Here is an 11,904-nt window from a genome sequence, read left to right as displayed (position 1 = left end):
AGAAGAAAATAGTTTGAGATTAATCACAATGAAAGACTATTTGTAATTTACTATATTCTTATTATTCACATTTTCTATCATTCAACACTATTACATTGTCACTTTACATTCAAAATTTTTATTTCATCATTAAAGTTATTCACAATATTTATCATTTCAACAAACTGAGGTAACTAATAAAATTTAAAATTAAAATGACCATATTAATCTGAGACATATTTAGCATATTTAAAATGATTATATTTAATATTAGATGGTTTAACGTATTATTGATCAAATCAATCATCTGTTCCTTAGATTTTCTTTGGCCACACACAACTGAAACTAGCCTATATCCATCTAACTCCGAATCTATCAAGCTTCGAGAGGGATCAAATCTCTTGAGGTGCAAACATTTCCTCAAGTTTTGCACTCAAGAAAGAGGTTTGCACCTCAATAGATTTGATCCCTCTTGGCGCTTGATAGATCCGAAGTTAAAATGGATCTAGGCTACTTATAAAATATCAGTTTATATATATATTTCTCTAATTTAACTTTAATCCAAAGTAATATGAACTAATTTGATTTAAATAAATAATATATATGTTTTGATTAAAATGTTTTCTTTATTTGATTCTTTAATATGTAGATTTCTAAAGAATAAATATATGTTAACTCAACACATCCATATTAATGTTATGTTTATATTTACAATTAGTCAATACAAAAAATTAGTTATTAATTAATAAAAAAATAGTTTGAATTATTGATTTGTTTTAGGTTGATTACAAGATGGCAAACATGATCCCCGTGAAAATTGATGAATTGTCAAGGCTTTTTATGTTTATATTTACAATTAGTCAATACAAAAAATTAATTATTAATTAATAAAAAAATAGTTTGAATTATTGATTTGTTTTATATTGATTACAAGATGGCAAACATGATCCCCATGAAAATTGATGAATTGTCAAGGCTTTTTACTTTATTGATGTTATGTTATGTTGGTATTTGTAATTAGTTATTTACATTAAATATTCACTATTCTTAAAACTTATTACTATACAATTTCATATAATAATTTATAACTTCATGTATTTATTTACTTTAAGCTTGTGTAGCCATTATGTTATTGATATATATTTACAATATATTTTTCTCTAACTTAACTTTAATTAAAACTAATTATATTTTCTTTAATTAGGATATTTTCTTCATTTGATTCTTAAAATTTATTACTATTTCCTTTCATATAATCATTTATAACTCCATGTATTTATTTACTTTAAGCTTGTGTGGCCATTATGTTATTGATATATATTTACAATATATCTTTCTCTAATTTAACTTTAATTAAAAGTAATTATATTTTCTTTAATTAGGATATTTTTTTATTTGATTTTTTTAGCATATAGATTTCATATGTTAACTCAACACAACCATATTTAACAAAAATTGGTTTGAAATATTGATTTGTTTTATTCTATTACAAGATGCCAACCATGATCCTCATAAAATTGGTGAATTGTTAAGGTGACCAAATTTCATGGTGACATGGGACACATGCCAAAAGCTGAAATAAATCACCAAAACTTTTAATGCAATGACATGGTAAAAAAAAAAAATACTTTAATAATTTCTAAAGCTACAAATTAAAAGTTATAATCAATAGTAAACTATGTGTTGCCTTATTGCTAATAATAAAATATCAATAATATAACAATAACATTGAAACCTAACAATATAAATAAGTCTTAACTACAACTCAATAATAACAAAATGTTGTAAATAATAAATAATTGTATTAATTCATATACATGATGAAATATTTAAATTTAATTAATAATAAATATCAACATAAACACAACATGCAAGGTCTTTCTATTATTATACTTAAATAATCTATTCCTTCTATTAGTTAACTCTAATAACCTATTCCTTCCTTTACTTACCTCTGTTTTTTTATTTGATAAAATTACAATAATAATAAAATATTTTTGATTTGATAAAATTACAATAATAATGAAATAAATACTGCAAAAACATTTTAAAAGGAAAATGTGTATCCCCTTACATGTAGACTTATCACTTACCATGTAAAACAAACCCTTGTTGCCTTGTTGATATATTTGATAAAGAAACATTATGTTGGTAAAGGGACACAATCTCTGTCTTGGCTTAGAGATTTGGTTCTGGATTGCTCACGATTATAATATTTATTTAATTACATAAATCAACAATCACATCATTTTATTTTTTTACATAACACGTATATGGATAATTTAAAATTGGAAAATGCAGATAATTTTCATATATTTTCAACATTGTCCATTTTACAACCTCACACGACATCGCTTTGTTCAATGTTGTACTTTAATGTGGCCCAACCAATGACTGGAATTTCAGCGTGTCGCTGGCGGAGAAAAGGATGATGTCAGACTGCATTTATGTTTCAATGGGGTCTGAAATAGGACTCGCCATTTTGGATACTCTTCAGATCTCGTCGAAGCAATGAGTGCATGCCACGAGATCGAAAAGTTCCAATAATTTCCCACCACTAAAGCTTCATGGAAGCCGCCATATCTTGACTTGAAGTATTCAGTTCATACACGGTTGGATTGTTAACCCGGGCTGCTTGTGGTTTATGTGGCCCAACAAATCATTCATGGCGATTTGAAAAGCCTCTGCATTATGGGAAGTCAGAAAGCATGTGCAAGCTCAAACTCCACATGGTAGCAGAGCCGAGGCCCTTGAAACCATCAGACATGAAGGCCCCCAGCACGAGCGGTGGCTCCAGCCTCTTCTCCCAGGCCTCAACCAGCACTGCCAATTCGCTCGCCAGTCTCAGGGACTCCCTCCCTCAAAACCCCATTCTCTACACATACAAAGAAATCGCAGACGCCACAACGCGATTCTCCGTTGGAAGAATGGGGAATTCGTCTGTCTGGAAGTGCGCTCTCAGGGGGAAGACGGTGGCCATAACTGTGAGAAAGCAAAAGAGAAAAATCGGAGATTTCAGGTCAGGGCTCAGAGATATTTGCAATGCCCACCACGCTAGCATAGTCAACCTCTTGGGAGGCTGCTGCGAGGGACATATCCTATATCTCGTCTACGAATACGTCCAGGGATCGAACCTCGGGGACTGCCTCCGGGGCAGCAAGGTATCGGGATACACGGTTCTGGGCTCCTGGATTTCTCGGATGCAGATCGCCGTGGACGTGGCGCAGGGGCTCGAATACATGCACCACGACAGCAAAATGAATTGCGTGCATAATTACATAAAGTCAAGCAGCATCCTCGTGACCGAGCCTGGTTACAGAGCGCGGATCTGCCATCTGGGCGCCTCTTATCTTGCCGGGGAATACGACGCCGGCGGCATTTTTGATACGCAAGGGGATTCGAACGCGAATGTCCAGTCCAGAAATTTGCATAAACGTTCCAGCCTGAAAATTACTGGCACGCAGGGGTACATGGCGCCAGAATACATAGCCAGTGGCATCGTCTCCCAGAAGGCGGATGTGTTTGCGTTGGGTGTTGTGTTGCTGGAGCTGCTTTCTGGCCACGAGCCGATAAGGTATGTTCAGGCGGACGAGGGCGGGCGGCGTATGAAGAGAATAGACCTCATTCAGACTCTCAATACTCTTTCTTCGCAGTCAGACAATAACTTTACAGGGAGGCTGAGATCGTGGATCGATCCTGCGCTGAAGGACTCCTTTCCAGTAGATTGCGCAGAGCGGGTAGCGAGAATTGCTTCTTCATGCGTGGACCCGGATCCGGGAAAGAGGCCAGATACGAGATATGTTGCAGGGGAGGTGTCAAAAGTGTTTATAATGTCGGCCCAATGGGCTGAGCAAATGAAGGCAAACAAAGGGTGGGCTAGTGGCACTTTTGAGGCCAGATAGAACATATTTTAGATGATTTTTGTTCACACTGCCTTTCTTTTAAAATATTTGAAATTGTTCGTGGGATAATTTTGGCCAGAGCAAAATTGAATAGGAATTGGGGAAGTGCATGGTTTCCATAATTTTGGAGACAACAAAATTGAATGGTAATGGGGAGCAGTGCTGAAACATTCTCCATGGTTTCCATAATTTTGGAGACAACAAAATTGAATGGTAATGGGGAGCAGTGCTGAAACATTCTCCAGATTGATCAAACGGCTTGTGCGAACTTTGGCAGTTTGCATAACTTGCCAATTTTTTTGTATAGCTGCTCAATACTATTGTATCTGGTGTTTGAATGGTGATTTGATCTATTTTTTTAAACTTATCACATATATTAAAGATCAAATATTTCATATGATTTCAGGTGATTTTAGGGTCTATAAATGATTTATTCTATTATAATGAATTATTTCAGGTGATTTTAGGGTGTATAAATGATTTATTCTATTATAATGTGTTTGATAGGGTAATTTGATTGTTATCTTGGAGTTAGAATTTAAATTAAATTTCATTATTCTATAATCAATTAAAGGAAAAAGTAAATTTGAAGTTTGGATAACCAAATTCAATGATATTAGTAACAGTAGATTGAATTTTAATATTGGATAATCGAGTGAAGGAATAAATAGATTTCAAGTTTGGATAATCAAATTTAATGATTATCCAATTAAATTTAGTGATGATCTTTGATTCAATTAAATATATCGGAATTTTCACAAATATCGTCAACCTTAAACTTACACGTGAGTGCATGATGAGTTGGTTGGGGCGGTTGGAGCTGCGCGTTGTTGCAGCAGCATTTGATTTGATGATGATGTATGTGTTCCGATGTTGATGTATTCTGCTTGCTTCGGCAATAAATATTGTATGATGAAATCTGCTCGCTTCGGCGATATATGATGTATCTCTCCCACACTGAAAAAACTTACTGATCGTGGCCGTGGCATAAAAAAAAACATAAATTTGGAATTGATTTTAATTTTGATGTTGATGGTAGATTTTGAAATATTTAGAAAATCTGAAGGAATTTAAATTTTCAAAATATTTTTAAAATTTATAATTATTTGGATTAATTTTAACTATAAAATTTATGTAAATTGTAAAAATGGAATAGTAATGAAAAGTCATTTAAATTCTTAAATAAAAACTAAAAATTATAATAAAAAATAACTCAATTACCATGTTATAAAATATTAGGTAAATTATAAAATGAAAATTTAAATCGAAAAAATATATCAAACTAGTTTGACATTTTTGTATGTTTTTTAGATGGGTTTTTCCTATCAGCAGGAATTTATTGAAATCACAAGTTTGACGGATAGCGAACTGCCCTAAAAAATTTGAAGAGTACTGAATCCATATATAAAGTCCAAAAAAACCATTTCAAATAACACAAATTAAAATTTCACTTCAAATTTTTCCACTAAATTCCAACACTATAAAATCCAAAAAACTACACTAAAAACAAACTCATATATCAAATATATCACTTACCGAAAGTCCATTGTCATCGAAAGCCGAAATATGTGAGAAAATGTTGTGATTCAGCATAGAACGGCGTGTAATGTATTCAAAGAGCAGAATAGTCCTTGATTCGGCATTTAGTAGTGGAGCCCAGAGGCGTAGAAATAGAGAATTGAATTGAATTATTTTCAAACAATCAAATGTCCCACGGCGGCGGCTGCCGAAATATCTGAGAAAATATTGTCATTCAGAATGGAACCAAGTGTAGTTCGATGGCGGCTACTGCAATATGCGAAGAAAATATGTGAAGAAAATATTTTCATTCAAAGAACAGAATACTGCGGCATTCAATATCTGAGAAAATATTGTCATTCAGAATGGAACCAAGTGTAGTTCGATGGCGGCTACTGCAATATGTGAAGAAAATATTTTCATTCAAAGAACAGAATAGTGCGGCATTCTGTATATATGAGCACATCAGTGACTAACAAGCATGTGCACAGGTACAGTTGATGTATGTATAGTTGATGTATGTATACCTAGTAAATTAAGAAGTACAAGCATGTGCACAGGTACAAGTTGATGTATGTATACCTAGTAAATTAAGAAGTACAAGCATGTGCACAGGTACAAGTTGATGTCTGTATAACTAGTAAATTAAGAAGTACAATTGCTGTTAGGCAAAAAGAAGGGGCAATGTTCAAACGTTTTCTATTTTGGTTTTTCCAATGGAGTGATACCATTTTTTTCGTGTGTATTCTTAAGTTTTTTAACTTTAATGTAGACTTAGAGGTTTATTTAATTGGAGATTGCAGCTCAAAAATGTTAGTAAATATTATTTCCAATAATTATGCCACATTTTGACTTTATTATGGATTATTATTGGTTTATTGTCATTGCATTTTATCCTTTTATAATAAATTTGCTTAATATATATTATTGTTGGTTTATAATTTCTATTTGCTAATAAATAACACATAAATTTTAACATTTATAAATAATTAAATATAATTATTTATTATTAGATAGCTAAAATTATTGTGGGGAAACAAAAATATATAAAATGAAATAAGTTTTATTTGGTCGGAAACTGTTGTAATTTTTATTAGTATTTTTTTGAGTAGTACCTAGGTAATTAGGTAGTATGGCTAAAGATGCAAGTGAGCTTCATTAGTAATAGCCTTGGGAAATTTGGTTGAGTACTACTATTAGACACTATACATTTACTAGAGAACTATAACACCTAGTATTTCCTTGTCCTTGAGACCCTCAAAGCACTACTCCATGGTACCAATCTTACAAACATACAAAAGGTGTTTCCTTGGCCATTTGCACATTTAATCACCATAAACACTAGCTTTTTGCTACCAAGCCATGAAATTCCTATATAATCTATTTGAGAATTTGATAGTTATCCCAATGCTTTATTATTCATGTGGGAATATAGCTCAATAGAATCATTGTTCATTGTGAAATTCATGGTGCCACTCTCCAATTAAGCTTTTTATTTTATGGACTTTCCCACCCCATTATTTGACAACTATATAATTAGCTCTTGGAAGTAGCATTGTTCACATTTGTACCACTCTTTAATAAGCCTTTTCTAGGGGACACAATGAGCCCATTACCTAGAAACTATCTCAATATCCATAAAAAGTAGCATTGATTACATTGGTACCACTATCTAGTAACCTTTCTTTGTGAATGCACATCCCTATGGCTACAAAAAACTAGGATCTTACCCATCACATCTCGACCTTGGAAATTATGTGTGAGGATTTGCACTACGAACTCAAGTGTACCCACTCCAATTCTAAGAAAATCTTCGAGTATATCAATGAAACGCTCAACCAAATGGACTTAGTCATAGATTATCTTACCTGACTCATGAAAATGTACAATTGATTCAAGAAATGACCATCCCAACTGTAGGGAGTTGAATAGTCCAATCCCATGCATCGAACTCTCACCAATTTGTTTGTAATTTAAGACTCAATGATAATATAATAAATTTGATGGTCGTGATCATATAGGCTAGATCACTTAAACAAAACACTATTTCAACCTACACGACATCATATATGACTTTATGGAACTTTGTGTTGGTAACTTAGATTTAGATCTCAAGTACTAGAAATAGTGGAAATGGAATAAGAACTCACATACGGGTTATATTACTTGGAATCAAATTGTAGCCATATCTTTATGAATGTTTTGAAGTAGATAATCATTTCCGAGCTCCCTAATTAAGAAGAAACAATATGGTATTATTGAATATTTCATTTGTGCTTTTGAGAAACTTACTTTCCACATCAAAGAAATGTCAAATTCCATCTTTCGTGAATACTTAATAAGTGGTATTGAAGAAGAGATACATACCCAATTCATGGCTTTCCCTACTACTTATCTAGACAAGGAAGTCGAAAAGGCCATGAGTGGCTAAATAAAAAAAACAAACATATATTCCCCTTCCCCATCCCATCATCCATTCTCCTCCTATCCTCCTCTCCTCCTTTCAAGATCCACAAGGTAACTCATGTTGATAGCGGGGGAGCACCATCTAAAAGGTTTCTATTGGAGTTGTGATGAGAAATATTTTCTTTAGCATAAATGTGAGGAAAAAATATTTATGTCCATTTCAAAGAATATTTTAGTGAAAAATATTGATTTTATGCCATAGTAACCTTTTCTTATGCTAGTTGTGACATTCCTCCCTCTCATCAGATTAATTTTAAACCCAACATTTTACTACATGACATAAATGATACTTAAACTCCCCAACTCCTCAAGTTCATTAGGTACATCAAGCATTGTAAAGCGACTATCTTAATTGATAGTAGTAGCACCTATAATATTATTCTCTACTAGGTATCCCAAGAACCTCATTGTTATATCCATATTTTAAATAACTTTCAAGATCTTGATTGCTAGTGGAGATTTCATGAAATGTGGGGATATTAATGAAAATTTATAAATTCAAATGCGTGATTGTGCCTTAAAAATGCACATGTTTATTTTTTAAAATAGGTGGCTGTGACATGAGTTTCGATCAAGAATGGAATTGATGCAATTTCTAAGGAAACATAGCAAGCTCTCTAGAAATCATCAATTCATATTGCATTGAAAAACTTCTTAAAAAGGAAATTTTATCATTGTTTCTCAATTCCATGCCATTCAATTCCTTGATACCCCTTCCCAACCCATCGATCCTAGCATGTAGTTAGTCTTTCACAAACTTCAATTAGTATTTGAATCCCCCTAAGGCATCCCAGCATCCTATAATGTGCATGCCCCATTTATTTTCTCATAACAAGTATCCTTACAACTAACATGCCCTTATTGCCACCCATTGATCAAAAAATAAAATTGAAAAGATTATTTTTGGATCTCTAACTATTGATGTCATCTTCATTCCTAGTTGTGATGGTACTAAAAATAAATGAACTAGGCACATGTGTCTTGAATTTTTCATTCTCAACAAAATAAATATTAAGGATAGGTTCTTATTTTCATAATTGATGATCTTTTGAATGAGCTAAAAGACATGTAATTCTTTACGAAACTTGATGTCCATTATAACTATCATTGAACTCATATGAAGGAGATCGATATTCCTAAAAACTACTTTTCACACTCATGAAGGAAATTATGAGTTCTTGTTTATGTCCTTTGGCTTTTGCAATGCACATTAGTTCTTCCAAGGTCTCACGAACCAAGTACTTCAACATTTTCTATGTCATTTTGTTCTCATATTTTTTTTTCTTCTGAAATCCCAATCTATAGTAAAACATAGCATGTCCATGTCACCCACGTGGATCAAGTATTATAATTTCTTTCTCTTCATCAAATCTCGATAGCCCTAAGTATTGCAACAACAATGTTGCAACTCCCAAAGGTCTCAACTTTAGTTATCAACCCAGAGTTCATACAAACTTAAGACGGGTTGGAATTATATGTTCAGTAGGAACTATCTTCTTCTCTTTTCTATCTTTATACAGGCGGAAGTATTAAAGTGAAGGTTAGATGCAAAGTGACTAAGTTATCTAAGTTATGATATAGGAAAAATAGGTTAGCCGAAAAATACTTGTAGAAAAGAAAATGGCACACTAATATATGCATTTTGCACTGAAATAAAAGACATGTGCTAAATGTCACACACTTCTATGCTTATTTACAATAAATGGAAAAGTACATTTACTGAAAAAAAATGAAAATCAAAACTTTAATTTGTAGGAAAAAGCAATATTCATAAACAAATTGGAAAGGGAATCTATTGTGTCTCTATCATTATAGAAATTTTGATGTCTAAAATTGGCCTCCTAAGAGATATTATAAAATATAATGAAAATAACAAAATCAGATGAGATTACACCATCAAATTTTAGAGGGAAAAAATAAAAAAACTACTTTTTCAACTCGTATTTTCAACTGATCTCCCTAAAATTTTACTCTAATTTCGAGCCAGAGCACTCATTGATTGCAAAATTTAATCCTCATCCAAGGGGTACCCATGTTGCATACTTTTGATGGACCTTTCTACACGAAAAATGAGAAATACATGAAATAACATGATCACAATCACATTTTTTCATGTATTTTTCATTTTTCATGTAGCAGGGTTGATCGAAAGTATGCAATAGGGGAACTCACTGGATGAGGAATTAGATTTTGCATCCAACGAGTGCTCCTGGTCAAAATTTGAGTAAAACCATAGGGAGATAAATTGAAAATACAAGTTCAAAAAACAGGTATTTTTATTTTTTAATCTTTTTACCTTTTTACTACCAAAATGGTAAATCATCCCCCATAGTTGACATCCTCATCTTGAATCCTAATGGCTCTTATAAAGTTGATTTTGGTTGTACATATTTTCTTTTAGGCCCATTTTTTACCTCAAAATTTCTCTAATGATTTCCAAGTTTCATTGTCAATGTCCCAAAGGTATTGTAGTATGTCAAAGAGATAAAATCATGAGTTCATTACAAATTCAAGTGATAAAGGATGGTTGGTTATAGGTTGATACAAGAGTCTTTGTTTTGCTATAGGAGAGAGCCTAACAAACATTTAAAGCAGATAGAATGGGAGTTTGAGATGAGGAAAAAATGTAGAACTATTAGGAGATGATAACATTCAACCAATCAAAGCTTAAGGCAACTTAGTGCAAGCCTATCTTAATGAAATTAAACTTTGTGTGCTTCTTGCACCTATAAAACCAGTTACACGACAAAATAGTGAACAATAAAATATATTGTAGTAAGAGAGACAAAATGAAGGAAGACCAAAAATTTCATCAATAAGTTCTACTCTTTTTAATAATTGCATGAATAACCTATAAGAAGTAATTGCTCATAAAATATTCTACTTAACAATGACCAAGGACCCTAAAATTATAGCTTTCAGAAATGATGGAAAATAAACAAAACCATAAAACGAACAAAAGTACAAGAGGGGGCTCTGAAGCTTCTCGAGTGGCCCAACCCAAGGATGCTCATAGACATTAAAGGAAAACTAAGTTAATATCGGGTATAAGTCACCTCTTTCATGAATTTAGGAACTATATTCACATTATAAAACTACAAAACGTACTTGAGAATACAAAACTAATATTTCTTTCTATTCTTCTCTCTTTTCTCTATATCGCTATTGGGCTACTCGAGCATCTTATTTATATGTAAAGTGGGGAGAAACCTCCTTCTGAGGAGGGCTATATTTTTGTCCAAAAAGTCCTAGAAAATGGGATCTTTGTCTTATTCCAACTAGTAGCAAAATGAAGGGGAATTAAATTCTCTAAGCCTACCAAGTTTAGGCCCTCTAGTGGAGGGAACAAGTCCCAAAAATATCTCTAGTGCTAGATCTTGTAGAATCTCAATATCTCTTGAAATCCTACACAATAAACATGTTAAGGCAAATAAAATATGAAAACCATGTTGAAATCTTCTAAGAATCCATTAAGATAGGAAAATATATCATTAAGTGCAAAAGGTGGGTTCAACATAGATTATATGTGCCTAGTAGTGGATTGATGGGCCTTATAATTTACTATTTTGGAGGCCCATCACACCCCCTTACTAGAACCGTTGCTCACCCTTGAGAAATTCACTCTCCGTATATTCTTTGCTCTTTTTCATTCATCTCTCTAATGAATTTCTTGATGTCCCAACCTGAGCTAGTTGTGGTCACCCCTCCTGGGTAGAATCCTACATTCTCTTATATAGATTTCCATTTTTGGGACTCTTCCTCATAGTTTTGGTGTTCTTGGAGCCTTAGCAGTAAATGTGGATTGAGATCCCTATCCATTGTAATTTATTTGGATGATCATTTTGTACAAAGGGGTCCTTGTTTCTGTTGGTTGCAATTGATTGGGAGAGTGATACTCCCTTATCTTCAAGCTATGGGACAACCCTTCCCATATTTTATAACAAGCATGTGATCTCTCTTCACTGAATAGTCTAAAAGTGTCCTCAAAATGGAGGATGGCTTCTACGTGTGTATTCTTCCAATTGTCTTCCATTTTGAG

General features: G+C 32.9%; 1 protein-coding gene across 1 annotated transcript; it reads left to right on the top strand.

Annotated features, from left to right (window-relative positions):
* Positions 1-2,708: 2,708 nt before the first annotated feature.
* On the top strand, positions 2,709-3,881 carry LOC149147887 (lysM domain receptor-like kinase 3). The gene has a single exon (XM_089441995.1). It carries the CDS (start codon positions 2,709-2,711, stop codon positions 3,879-3,881), a length of 1,173 nt encoding a protein of 390 aa, XP_089298121.1.
* Positions 3,882-11,904: the final 8,023 nt, after the last annotated feature.

This window comes from Pinus tabuliformis, chromosome 9 (assembly GCF_031772625.1).
Source record: "Pinus tabuliformis cultivar Carrire ecotype Pingquan chromosome 9, CPIR1, whole genome shotgun sequence".
NCBI classification, from domain to species: domain Eukaryota; kingdom Viridiplantae; phylum Streptophyta; class Pinopsida; order Pinales; family Pinaceae; genus Pinus; species Pinus tabuliformis.
Note: the sequence above shows the minus strand (reverse complement) of the source record. Positions and strands in the feature narration are given on the sequence as shown.

Bases quoted from the DNA above. Each gene is read 5' to 3' on its own strand.
- LOC149147887 (XM_089441995.1), top strand. From the start codon at position 2,709: ATGGTAGCAGAGCCGAGGCCCTTGAAACCATCAGACATGAAGGCCCCC.